The sequence below is a fragment of the Genypterus blacodes genome, unplaced genomic scaffold, assembly GCF_046128005.1.
Source record: "Genypterus blacodes isolate CSIRO-AG114 ecotype Tasmania unplaced genomic scaffold, CSIRO-AGI_Gbla_v1 ptg000243l_1, whole genome shotgun sequence".
In the NCBI taxonomy this organism is placed as follows: domain Eukaryota; kingdom Metazoa; phylum Chordata; class Actinopteri; order Ophidiiformes; family Ophidiidae; genus Genypterus; species Genypterus blacodes.
The window spans coordinates 197936-210824 of NW_027467041.1; the positions used below are offsets into that span (position 1 = coordinate 197936).

A 12889-nucleotide genomic window follows, 5' to 3' on the forward strand; every position below is an offset into this window, starting at 1 on the left:
CCTGAATGCATCATAACAAAGACCTGACTGGGGGGACAGGAGACTGAGGGAGGTCAAGGTCTCTGAAGGACACAACAACAAGCGCCCCTCAAGTCTGAGCAAAGTCACATATAGAGGGGGCTTGAGCTGTGACCTGCTCAGTTTAGAGCCACACACATACACACACACACACACAGAGCGACTCACAGCTCTATCTCAGAGTTTCAGCCCTATCCAGGTTGTGTACGGACCATAGAGGAGCAGAGGAGGAGAACTACAGGACATTTAAAAGGGAAGCTGATGATGAAGATGATGCTGATGTGACCTGACATGTTAACACCTCACTGCTCAGAACAAAGGCTTCAATCATTCATGACTCCTCTCTACCAGACGCTGCTCCTCTCCTCTCCTCTCCTCTCTCTGTCCTGGCTCCGCCCCCTCACAGTGTTCATAGGGACCTAAACACTTCAGGTTCCTTGGCTGGACTGAAGCGTCCTTAGTTTCTAGAGGTTTCTGCAACTAATTGTAAATTAAATTGGGGTTACGGGGCGTCTACAGGTCTCAGAGTTGCTGAGCTCATTCAACAAGACCGCTCAGCCAAACACGTCAGCAGGTCTTTGCCATGTTCCAGTCCGTGTTTCTGCTTTCCAGCGTTTCCCCTCAGCTTACATGTCACGTTTAAGATAAAGAATCAAAAAAAAAAAAAAGTTACGCAATCTGACACTGACCAGTTTTCTACACACAATCCACTAAAGTCAAGTTTTGGTTTAGCGCCGTCTCCTCAGCACGCCGACTCATCCCACCTCCCAGCTCAGATCAGACAGAGAAGATCTACCGCAACCCTGCCGCAGTGCCCTTGAGCAGCAGCAGCACGGCTTCTGTGCGACGGCTGCACCTCACGGAGCCTCGGCCCGACTGACTGACAGAGGGCACTGAGACGTTTGTGCAAAAGTAAAATGCCACTTGAACAGAATCAAGAAGAAGCAGGGACGTCTCTAGAGCAGAATCTAGAGCTGATCAAAGGAAGACGACAGAGCAGCTGAGCTCAAAGACGCCGGCGACAGAGAGAGGGCGAGGAGCAGCCGAGTCATCTGACGTCATGACGTCATCGTCCTCGCTCCCTCGAGCTCCTCCTCCCCGGAACTAAACCTCCACGCTTTGGGCTAACAAACGAATAAGAAGAAACAAAGGAAGAAGCAAAGTAACACATCGTGGCGTTCAGTGTGTAAAGTGCACTTCAATAAAAAAAAACTCCAGAATGTGAGGGCGGGAATGTGAACAGATCCAGTCTGAGGTCGAGCCCAGACGGAGTCGCCTCCTTTACCGTTATCTACGTGACGGCAAAGTGTTTGGTGCCAAATATGGGAGCTGTGTGTCCCGGTGATGGAGGGGGTGGGGCTTTGTGGAAGAGGGGGCGGGGCTGCGGGAGTGAGGGGCAGGGCTTCTTGAGGGAGGGGTTGGGGCTTTGTGAGGGAGGGGGCGGGGCTGTGTGAGCAAGAAAAATGAGGCCAAAAACCCACAATAACACTTAAATCATCAATATTCTACAAACAAACGGAGCAACTCTTCACCCGAGAGTGCGGGGACGACTCGAACAGAGCGCCGGGGGGGGGGGTGGGGGGGGAGTCTGGAGTAAATGTTCATGTTCAGTCACAGGTGAGGTAACTGACGCTCAGTCTACACACAGACACATACACACTACAAAGAGGCTGTGGTTCAGACAGCAGACTAGGCTAGATGGCCTTGGCGGTGATCAGCAGTGAGCTCCGTCACGTCCCGGCGTCCCAGGAGGCTTCATGTGTGCTCTTGTTTTCACTGGTGAACTCTAAAGTGGACACAAAGCCACTCCCACTTCCTCTCTGTTGAGATTTTTCGGTCGATGCCTCCGTTTGTTAAGGGCCGACGCTGAATGTGCCACTCAAACTCCCCGCCATGGAAAAAGAGCACAAAGGCAGTTAGTCCAGTTTGTTTTCTTCGTCTACTGTAAGGTGACGGAGTGGGGAAGGCATGAAGACACCACAGGGAGAGAGAGGGAGAGAGAGGAGCACTGGAGGAGAAGGCAGAGAAGAGAGAGCAGTTTCAGGTTTGGTTCAGAGGTCTCCTCAGTACTGGGGTCGCCAAAGGTGAGAGGTCAGAGGGGAGGGAGAGACCGAGAGAGAGAGAGAGAGAGAGAGAGAGAGGGAGTGTGTGAGCGTTAGGCCTTCTGCTCTGCACAGGAGCCCTGGCTCATGGGGGCTTTTTGGCACGGAGGTTTCCGTTTCTCCCACTGGCACATGGCGTTGGCGTAGCCCACGATCACTTTGTCCATCCAGGTGAGCGGCTCGGGGAAAAGCACGGCGCCCTCGAAGAAACCAAGGTGGCCTCCGTGCAGCGTCAGGGCGAAGACCACGTTCTGCTTCTTAGCTGCAGAGACACACACACACAGGGTTATGAAAGGGTCCGTAACCAGGCCAACGTTCATTCATCAGTATCTGAGCAACAACACGGCCTCACTGTCCACACACACACACACACACACACACACACACACACACACACACACACACACACACACCTGATAGCCAGGGTGCGTCTGTGAGGTCATCACAGATAACAGCATGACTGACAAGCGTGTGTGTGTGTGTGACCACTACTTCCAAGAACACGTGAAAGTGCAGAATGGTGCAACAGTCATAATGCCTCAGACTGTACAGGAAGTAAAACATGAGGAACAGTTGATGCGGCTGTTAGGAGTTATTGTACACACACACACACACACACACACACACACACACACACACACACACACACACACACACACACACACACACACACACACACACACACAAAAAGGGCTCAGAGCTCAGTCTCAGGCCTTTGCTTCCCCTTTCATCCTCTTTGATCACACTTGTGTTTGTTGGCTCCAAACCCTGGACAAGATGGCAGCGAGCGTCGAGCCCACAAACAAAATGTCCCCTCAGAGAGCTCAGCTGCTGTGTGTGTGTTAACGGTGTGTGTTAACAGTCTGCACACGTCTCACCTGCATGTTAGAGGCCTACACAACTCTGACTCTCATTAGGCTGCGTTTAGAGAAGAGAGAGAAGCTGAAACTCTTTCAAGTCTAAATGTTAAAGGGGCTGAGCTTGTATAGAGCTTTACCACCAAAGAGCTTAGCAGGGACCTCACGCTCATTCACACACACACACACAGTCACACACACACACTGATGGCAGGGACGTGGCGACCTGCCCATCAGGAGCAGTGAGTAGGTAAGTGGGTCACATCTCCTCGCGGCGGAGTGGAGCCGGCCTGGATCTCTTTATCCCCCTGGTATCTGGGTTAGTGGGAGACTCAGCTGAGGCTCCACTGAGGGCTGAGATCTCACCCACCCTGCTTTCAGACGCTAAGCTGCCCCGGTGCGCCTGAACGCCTCTGGAGACCAGGAGCCATCAGGCACAGTGACAGAGGGGACGGGGCATTCTTCAGCTCAGGGCTCCTTTAGGATTCTAACTTCTCCCTGAGGACGCAGCCAGGGAAGAAGCTGTTTGGATTTGGACTCTTTAAGGCCTTCATCCATCAGGAAACGAGTCTTTAACTGTCTGTCTATCCCTCCATCTTCTCCCTGTGTGGGTGTGACTCTCAGTCTCTACTTCACATCCTTGACTTCTTAGTAAACCTGTGAGCTGCTCTCCTCTCCGATCTGAGCTCATTAAAGCAGGAATTACACAGAGCATATTAGTGTGTCGTCTCTTCCTAGCAGCGGTGTGTGTGTGTGTGTGTGTGTGTGTGTGTGTGGCTGAGTCACGGCTTCACATTATAGGGCAAAGGGGACAGACGGGCCAGCTGATCCTCTTCTCAGTCAGCATTACACTCCAGAGACACATTAGGCTTGAGTTTCAACTATTTCCAATCCAGCCTCACCCACTCACACACACACACACACACACATGCATTAGAGACTCTGCATTTCCAAAATAGTATAAGTTGCCGGTAAGTTTAAATATAGCAGGAGCCAGAAGGTCGCAGGCACATAAAGGAGAGTTTGAAACTTGTGGAAATGGAATTCACATTTGGGAACGAGGATGAACTCTAACACTCAGGAATACTGTGTGTGTGTGTGTGCGTGTGTGTGACATTCTACCGCAGACATTCACCGAGCTCCTATTCAAGGTGCAAAGGTCTTTCTACATTTCACCGTTTCCACAGAGGAGTGCGTCACCACGTGTGTGTGTGTGTGTGTGTGTGTGTGTGTGTGTGTGTCACCATGATGTCCAGGTTAAACACATTGTGTCTAAATCTGGGGAGTTGATTCATATTTATTGGAATACTGCAGAAACAGTTGACAGATCCTGAAGACCGTCAGCTGTTTCCATGCTGCATGTAAGCTTAGCTGTGACTCGTTGATGCGTCGCTGTGACTTGTTACCTGCTAGTGTGCGAGGGATGGTGAGCAGCGAGTCGTGGACCAGAGGATCGTCGGCTGAGTTCACCAGCAGCAGTGGCACGTTGACCTGGGGAAGGAAAGGTCCACACGTTAACAAACACGCAGAGAGACGCCATAAAGCGATCAGTGCAGTGAGACGAGGCAGGAAGTGTAAAGGGATCCGTTCTTACGTTGTGAATGTAATGGACGCAGCTCTCCTTCTCATAGTACTCCTTCAGAGTGCTGTGGCCATGGAACTTTCTGTAGGAAACCAAAGGACATTTAGAAAACATGCAAATCTGCTCAACATCAACGAGGCTGATGAGTGACAGGGAGCTCCAGGCAGGGCTGAGGTCAGATTAGACACGGAGGTCATCAGGACCACAGATCAGCCTTTAGCTCCTCCCCTTACCTCATGATGTTGTCGTCTATCTGCATGAGGGACGTCGCCGTGTACAACCGACTCAGGTTCCAGTCCATCATTTTGACTGAGCTCTCTCCAAACAAGCTGTGCCTGGAAAATGCAGGAACACACACACGTTTAAAGTCAACCAATGGCCGCTCCATGTGTGGTCCCTAACTCAGCCATCAGCACTACGTTAGGACTGTCAGGTAGTTAGGCAGGTTAAGGAGAAGCTTGATTTTGAAGTGTTCATTCAGGGATTTTCTGCTAACCTGTGAGACAGGATGATCTTCTTCATGTTGTCGGCCATGAGGAAGTTGTACAGGCGTCTGCAATGATCCCACTGTAGGAAGGTTTCCTGGGCCCTGAGAGTTAAAGAGACACACACACACACACACACACACGCACACACAGGAAGTCAGCTTTGCGCAGCTGCATTCCTAACGCCTCGCTGAATGCTCCGTGTAATCCAGCAGACAAAGAGTCACGCTGGAGAGCAGCCGGTGTCAGACAGGAACATGCAGATCAGTGACACGGGCAGACGGAGGCAACATGAGACACTTAAGCTCACAATATTACTATATTACTCTATGATTAAACAAATATCAGGGCTGTGTCATTATCATCACAAGTGTGTGTAGGAAACAGAATAAAGCTGACAGGTGAAGAGGAATTGAACAGAAACTCTCACTCACTCACTCACTCACTATTCTACCTATTAAAGGTTGTGTGTGTTGCAGTGTGTTGTGTGTTATTCAGGTGTGTGTTGTGCGTCGTATCCCACCTGAGCGCGCTGTAGCCCTGGCACACACTCACGCAGCACAGCACTCTGTCCTGGTTGGTCTTGTTCTCTCCCAGGAACTTGCAGACGATGTTCCCGCCCAGACTGAAGCCGACCACGATCAGCTGGGTCTCAGGGTAGGCGCGCTTGATGTATCCCACCATGGCTGCAAACTCCCAGGTGCACCCTGGGAAGGAGGGCAAGAGATGAGAGCAGTGAGGCATGAAGAGGCCTGCAGCTTAGAGGATTACACTCATTTATGTCTCAACCTTGACTTCTTTTAAAGCGGCCTGTAAGAGCCAGGGTCTCACATTCCTGAGATCCTGAGGTTTGTGTCAAAGACAGCAGAGATCATTAGAATCCATTTAGCTAAACTGGAGAGGATCGAATTTAAAAAGGGAGAGGATTTGAACAAAAGCACTTTAAAAATAATTCTCTGATATCTGATGAAGTGAGATCACAATGTTAAACCTCAACAGCACTAAAGGAATGAGAGCAGCAGGCTGATGATGAAGATGAGGAGGAGGATGATGATGATGATGCAGCTTTACTGATCAGCGGGTCAAACCAAATCCCGTGTCTCTTTCAGTCATCTGTACTGAGTGAGGCTCTGAGCTCTGAGGTCTCACCGTAGGTAAACATGCGTGGAGAGGTGAGCTCGATGTTGGGCAGAGCTCCCAGGTGGTTGAGCACAGCACAGCGGTAGCCGTCCTTCTGGGAGTAATCCACAAACGTCCGGATGTAGTGCTTCTCGCTATGGTTACCGATACCGGGGCATATCACCATGGTGATGTCATCTGGTGAAACAGGCAGATGGGTCAGAGTCATGCCAGTGACAAACATGTCAACGCACGTGAGAAGGGAGAGGATTTCACACTCCTACATGGCTCAGCACCACAGACACACACAGACACACACAGACACACACAGACAAAGGCACAAGAGAGGCAGGCAGCAACAAAATAACCATAACAAACATGCAAAATAGCACCGATCAGTAAAGAAGCCTTGATCCCATGCATCACCTCCAGTCCGATGGTCCCCCAGAGGCTCAAAGAGGTCAAAGGTCGCCGTGGCCCCGTCCTGCATGGGGAGGTACTTCCTGATACCACAGGGGTGAGGAGAGCTGACCCGCCCCAGCTTCCCGTACAGGGCCGTCTGCAGGTGGCCGCTCTTTCCCCACAGCAGCGGAGGAATGTACCTGGAAGAGAGCAGACAGGAGATTGGATTCACAAAGGTGTGCTGGGAAATATTTGCATTTGGTCGAAGCTCAGGAGCTAAATAAAGACACAATATTATCTATCTGACTATGCTATCCTGGTTTATGAGGCAGACGTTTGCCAAGTCATATTCCTGTCAGTGCTCCCACAGACAGCAGCTGTTCATGTCAGCACATTCCTGACAGCACGGTACTTATAGACAACAAGGCCAAACACGGCAACACACACACACACACACAACTAAAGATGAACCACAGCACCACACAAACGATCCAAACCAGAACCATGCTGACCATCTGGATTTGACTACAAACTCTTACAAATTTAATAATAATTTCAAGAAGCAGAGGAGATGCAGCACTTAATCCCTTAATCTCATCACAATGCAATCTGATCACATTTCCATACTTTGGCACATAAACCTCTGTGTCCTGTTGTCGTACTTGTGTACGACTTCATGACTCCACACTTCTCCAACTTCATTTTATGGATTAGCATATAAATACAGACACACACACACACACGCTTTCTAGTGTGAATGTCATCCCAGTGTGACTTAGAGAAGTGCTGAGGCAGGCAGAGTAATGAATGTGACACGCTGTCATTCTATACACTAAAAGCTTTTCAATAACGTCACAAAGATGCACACTTATCAATTAAAGACAAGCCTGTTTCCTTTATAGAAAGCCATCCTCCTCCTCCCCCCTTCTCCTCCTCCTCCTCCTCAGCTTGAGCAGAGTGACAGGAGCTCCTATCTGAACCCCTCTGGCTCACTTTCATGTTCCTATGACATGAACACTCCTGTTCATCGTCTTGGTGGTGGTGATGAGCAGAAGATAACAGAGATCGGCGTAATTGTAAACTCAGGGACAAACACCAGGTGCAGGCACGAGTGTGTACACGCAGACCAACACACACACACACACACACACACACACACACACACACACACACACACACACACACACACACACACACACACACACACACACACACACACACACACACACACACACACACACACACACACACACACACACACACACACACACACACACACTGTAGGTAGGTATCAGCAGAGTGCAAAGTGTTCCGTTACATCAACAGTTACACAACACCTTCAACCTTGTGCTCATCATCTCCAACTATGCGACAATTACTCCACACACACACACACACACACACACACACTTACACGAGGCTCTCCACAACAGCTCAATTAAAACCACTGCTGATTATGGCAGCAACAGGATAATGTAATCCGCTATTCTAGAAGGGACTGGGCCGGCTTAATCACAGGGAGGGGACGACCTCGCTGCTGTGAGGAGGATAAGAGGAAGAGGCTCCATCATCAAGCTGTTCAGAGTTCAACCAACACTGAACTCGTGTTCTAATACATGAACACAGCTGAACCACAGGATGACATCGTCTCTTCATAGGGCCAGAACATTTAGGAAGCTCAACAAAGACTATCCAGAGAGTGACAGGCACACCTACAGGGTGTGTTTGCCAGTGTTTGCCAGTTTGACCTACAGGGTGTGTTTGCCCAAACTGGCACACTAAAGCAGGAATGCAGACGCTCTGGCACGTTCACTCCTCCGCCCCCTCCTGTGCTTTGCTCTGTGCATTGATCTTCTTATGTAACAGCGCTGGGTGACAGGACGAGTCAGTAAACTTGACTTATCAACAGCACAGTTACACACTCTGCTGAACTCGCCCTGAAGAATGTCCATGGGCAGCAGCGCAGCAGGGAATTCAAATCAGAACACAGAGAGCAGAACTACGGGTCTCTAAAAGATCAACTCTAGCCTTCAGCTCAGCGTCCAGACACAAATGTGAACCTCAGCCAGGCCTCCTGACACTGCAGCTGAGAGAGACAGAGCTCGGTAACAATAGGTTATATAAGCAGACATGTGGAGCTGAAGGTTTCGCAAGATCATTACATCACGGGCAGGATGTGGCCCCTGATGCTCACAGGGGAACCAGAGCTCTGCTGCAGACCGGCTCTGAAATATTAAAAGAATAAATGTCCTCCTTCGCTGTTTTGCATTAGTAATTTTGAGCTCTGGTGAAAGATTCAAATGATGCGAGGTAAAAGAGGCCTCAGGCGAGACGAGGATACTAATGAATACAAATATCCTCACCGTGCAGAGAGCAGGTCCATGTTTACAAAGTCACTATGACAGAACCTGATGTGACGTTAAAAAAGCCTCCAGATACGTTCATGTGCCGTGATTCATACATGAATGACGAAAACAGAAGTCTCTGCTTCAAACATGTGGCAGCCTAAGGAATGAGAAGAGCAGATGGCAGCGTCGCCAGACACACTGCTCCCTCCTCTGCAGCCCCAGATGGAGGCACCGGTGCCATTTCCATGGTGATAGTGGCAGTGACAGACACGGAGCAGGGAACGCTCCCAAAGCCACTCACTCTTTGGTCAGCTGAGGACAGGACTTGAGCAGGAAGCGGTTGAGCGGTGTGTCCTGGTAGATGAGGTCTGGCGCCGCTGTGGGGCTCTTCAGGTTCAGGCAGCGCACGATGATGTAAAGCACCGTGGCCACCGCCGCCATCTTCACGCCGTCGAACATGGCCGGCAGCTCCGGGGCGATGGTGTGCAAGTCTGACTCGTGGGTGCTCATGGTTAGGCTACAAAACAATAAAGAACACAGTGGAGCAAAGAAATGCACATGAAGCTAAGAGTGAACATTGTAGTAACACGTAAACAAGAACGAGAGGAAGAATAAGAATCAATGTGAATTGATTTAAAGTCATGATGGCGTCTCACTGACCTGGAGTTTGGTGCTCAACAGGGTGCAGCAACTGAGGGGAACAGAGCGACACTCACCTTAATCACACTAGACATGTAATCTACATCCATCAGACACATTGGGACTCAATAATCAACAACATCACTTCTTATTCATACATGTTAACTGATGGGACGACACATTAAACACAGAGGTGTTACATAACATACAGGAGTAGAGAGAGTAGAGGCACGTTTGTTTCCTCTTGACCGGGAATGTAATCACTTGTTACTTAAGCAGACGGCGGGACACTAAAACGTTCTTTTATATGTCTCATTAGGAAACTAAATTGTCAAAACACTGTGAAGCTTCAGACATCTGAGTCCAGAGCTGCTTAAGTAAACAACAGTGGCGTCACAAAGGCACAACATTGATGTCACCAACCTAACAGTAACAACATTGATGTCACCAAACTGTTGATACATTACTACATTATGCATTTTATCCTTATATGAACAATAGAAACTTAAATGAAAGTAGCAAATATTAAGCTACTAAACCCCACTAAATGATTTCTGATCATCTAAAGGCATCTTTGGTTCTTCTGCAGGTCATAAAGGTCACAGTTCCCACAGAAAACAGAAGTTGTGGTTCAGTGTTTCACAATTATCAGCTGTGTTGTTATCATCACGTTTCCTTACAACATCAAACCAAATGTACCGGATCAGTACAACCAAGAGAAAAGATGATGAAATATGAAGAAGTGAGAGAAACATTTTACTTACATTATATTCAAGTTATCCTCCAATAGAAACTTGGAGCTCCAAAAGTATAAAAAGGTGCGGTGTTGGGGGTCACAGTGATATCGTCAATCCTGGAGAGCAAAACACAGAACAAAGGATAAACTCATTTAAGTGTCCAGATCATAACTCAGCATCATTCAGTTCCAGTAAACACAGTAAACACAGTAAACATGTAAACACAGCATGCAGAGTTAAAGAGATGACATAAGGTCATTTATCTGAATGGAAACTAAATGAAAGACGTTCATTCCCTTGATGTTCTGATCAAACTGGCTCGTGTTTCTGAGCAGACAGGACATAACAAGATTTTAATTATAAAATATTCAATTAGAAATCAAAACTGATTACATCTCAGTCTCCTTCTGCCAAAGTTAAACTAATGATTCTGTTGTAACTGCGGCTCAAAGTGAAGTGAGGTTTCCTGCCTTATTTGCGTGTTTTAAATTTACAATACAGTCTGACAATACTGTTAAGACAAAAAGTAACCAGTAATGTTTCGCATTTACCCTATAAATACTCACGAAACTATACAGTAATAAAATCTAAACCTCAAACTAATGCACCAAACCGACAGAACCGAGGGGGAAAAAGGTTCAAAAGCTCTTACAGACCTGAAAACAATGAAGCTGATACAGTGCGGCTTTGCATATTACTAAATATTCACGGCTATATTTCCATACACGTAACAACATACGAGTTATGTGCAAATATGGTCCGGTAATATTGATTTATATCACATAACTGTAGGATACATACTGCTTATATACCTCCACCAAGTCAGAGCTGCAGGTCTGAATGCTCCCGAGTGAACAGCTGATCTGATCGAGTGAACCAGCTGATATGAAAACATGAACTCTTCATATCAACCCTCTGTGATCTAATGCGACATGTGAGCAGCAGCTAGCGTTCATGTTAGCACTTCCTCCTTTGTCACGACCCATAACAAGCTGCAGCTGTGTCGGGCACATACTGTCCCGGTCATCCAAGAGGGCAACAAACACAAATAACGACATAGGAGAATAAAGAAATAACGGAATGTATTTGTTACGTTTGCATCAGGCTTGTTTTGCATCAGGCTAGCTAGCTTCATCCTCGCATTAAAGCCTGTTAGCCACCCTGGAGGATGAGCAGGCGCATTAACTTCGCCAAAACACAACATAGAGACGTAACAACGCTCGGTTTCCTACAATTTCCCTCCTCGCCTTAGTTTAATGGAAGATTAGAGGGCAGAACGGTGTGGAATGTGTCTCTTTCTTATGTTAATTAGCGAGCAATTGAAGCAGCATCAGACAGACGGGGCACGCGCACATACAGACAGGCAGACAGTACGCAGCATCTCCACTCACCTCTGCCCGCTCTCATGAAGCCACTATCGCCTCTTCGTATCCGTGGGTTTCCTGTGTTTGTGGACGCTGTGGCCGTGGATCATGGCTGTTCTCTCGTCATCTACTCACGCTGGAAGCGCCGCTGCTGCTGCTGACATCTTTCACTTCCGAGACGGGATGAGATGGCAGAGATAGCTGCGCTCTGATTGGCAAAACCGGTCAAGGGTGGGCGTGGCCAATGTCCAGTCCTCCCAAATCAACATCCACACTGCTGCTGCGTTCAAATCCTCCCAAATCCCTTCTGTCGCCTTTAGATTACGAATTTTGTTATTAGATAGCTAAATGTATTTGTATTAACCAATGAAACATTGTCGTATCTTACCATGGGTTATCATTAAACATAGATACCAAATAGAACTCACCACTTACCACTATTTGCAGCCGTAATATTTTTGTAGCTAGAACCTCCATAGATATACATTAGCATAAACGTATCATCTTATGTAAGGATTTATTAGTTTGTCAGAAAGTACTGTACCAACAAAGTACCAACAAAATTCCCAATGTGTTTATTTTATTCATAAGATAATTATGATAAAGTATTTCCTAATTTTACTTACATTAGGCTTACATAGCAGAAGCAGTTTGTCCCTTATCATCAGCGTTTGAAGATCAATACTGGAAGTAACCCTTACTGCACACATAGAGGGGAAAGTATCGATCCAGTGACTGCAGAGGTTAGCAGATTGTTCCATGTGTTGGGCCCATATACACAAACAAGTGAACCAATTAAAAATCTAAATCGATCACGTTGCATTTCCTAGAGCACTGGAAAACAGATGGAGGTTCCTATCCAGAGAGAATAATGTTTATTAAGGCACCAACCCAGCTATAATGTCAGTTTAGTAAATCCTTGTGGCATATTTCACATTCAGGACGCCACGATCAAGAATGTTATCAATTTTCTTCTGAAGTATAAAAATGCTGCACGCACCACCTTCATCAGAGTAAAACACACTGAGGCTGATTAGGTCTTTCAAAACTCTTCCAGTAGCGCCATCATGTGGTCAAAGTAGGTCTCCAGACACACATACACAGCTTCATAGCATCAGTGCATCTTTGCCCTCCAGGTCTGTGAAGCCTGTTACAAAGCTGGTGGCCTCTAGGGGCTCCTGGAACTGCAAACAACCTTAATCCTACATGAATATTTACGTCTGAGAGGTTTTCATA

General features: G+C 47.7%; 1 protein-coding gene across 1 annotated transcript; it reads right to left on the bottom strand.

Moving 5' to 3' along the window:
* Window positions 1-1021: 1021 nt before the first annotated feature.
* On the bottom strand, window positions 1022-11831 carry LOC143016774 (monoacylglycerol lipase ABHD2). Its single transcript, XM_076171261.1, has 12 exons — window positions 11681-11831; window positions 10317-10405; window positions 9574-9604; window positions 9215-9430; window positions 6590-6765; window positions 6194-6361; window positions 5568-5751; window positions 5056-5148; window positions 4793-4894; window positions 4572-4641; window positions 4384-4468; window positions 1022-2382 (listed from the first exon to the last, which is right to left on the bottom strand). Exons 4-12 carry the CDS (start codon window positions 9421-9423, stop codon window positions 2174-2176), a joined length of 1296 nt encoding a protein of 431 aa, XP_076027376.1. The 5' UTR covers window positions 9424-9430; window positions 9574-9604; window positions 10317-10405; window positions 11681-11831; the 3' UTR covers window positions 1022-2173.
* Window positions 11832-12889: the final 1058 nt, after the last annotated feature.

Excerpts from the sequence above, each read along its gene's own strand:
- LOC143016774 (XM_076171261.1), bottom strand. The coding sequence starts at position 9,423 with ATGAGCACCCACGAGTCAGACTTGCACACCATCGCCCCGGAGCTGCCG. Across the intron at positions 5,149-5,567 it reads CAGGGCTACAGCGCGCTCAG|GGCCCAGGAAACCTTCCTAC; the intron begins GTGGGATACGAC and ends TTTAACTCTCAG. Across the intron at positions 4,642-4,792 it reads ATAGACGACAACATCATGAG|AAAGTTCCATGGCCACAGCA; the intron begins GTAAGGGGAGGA and ends GGTTTCCTACAG.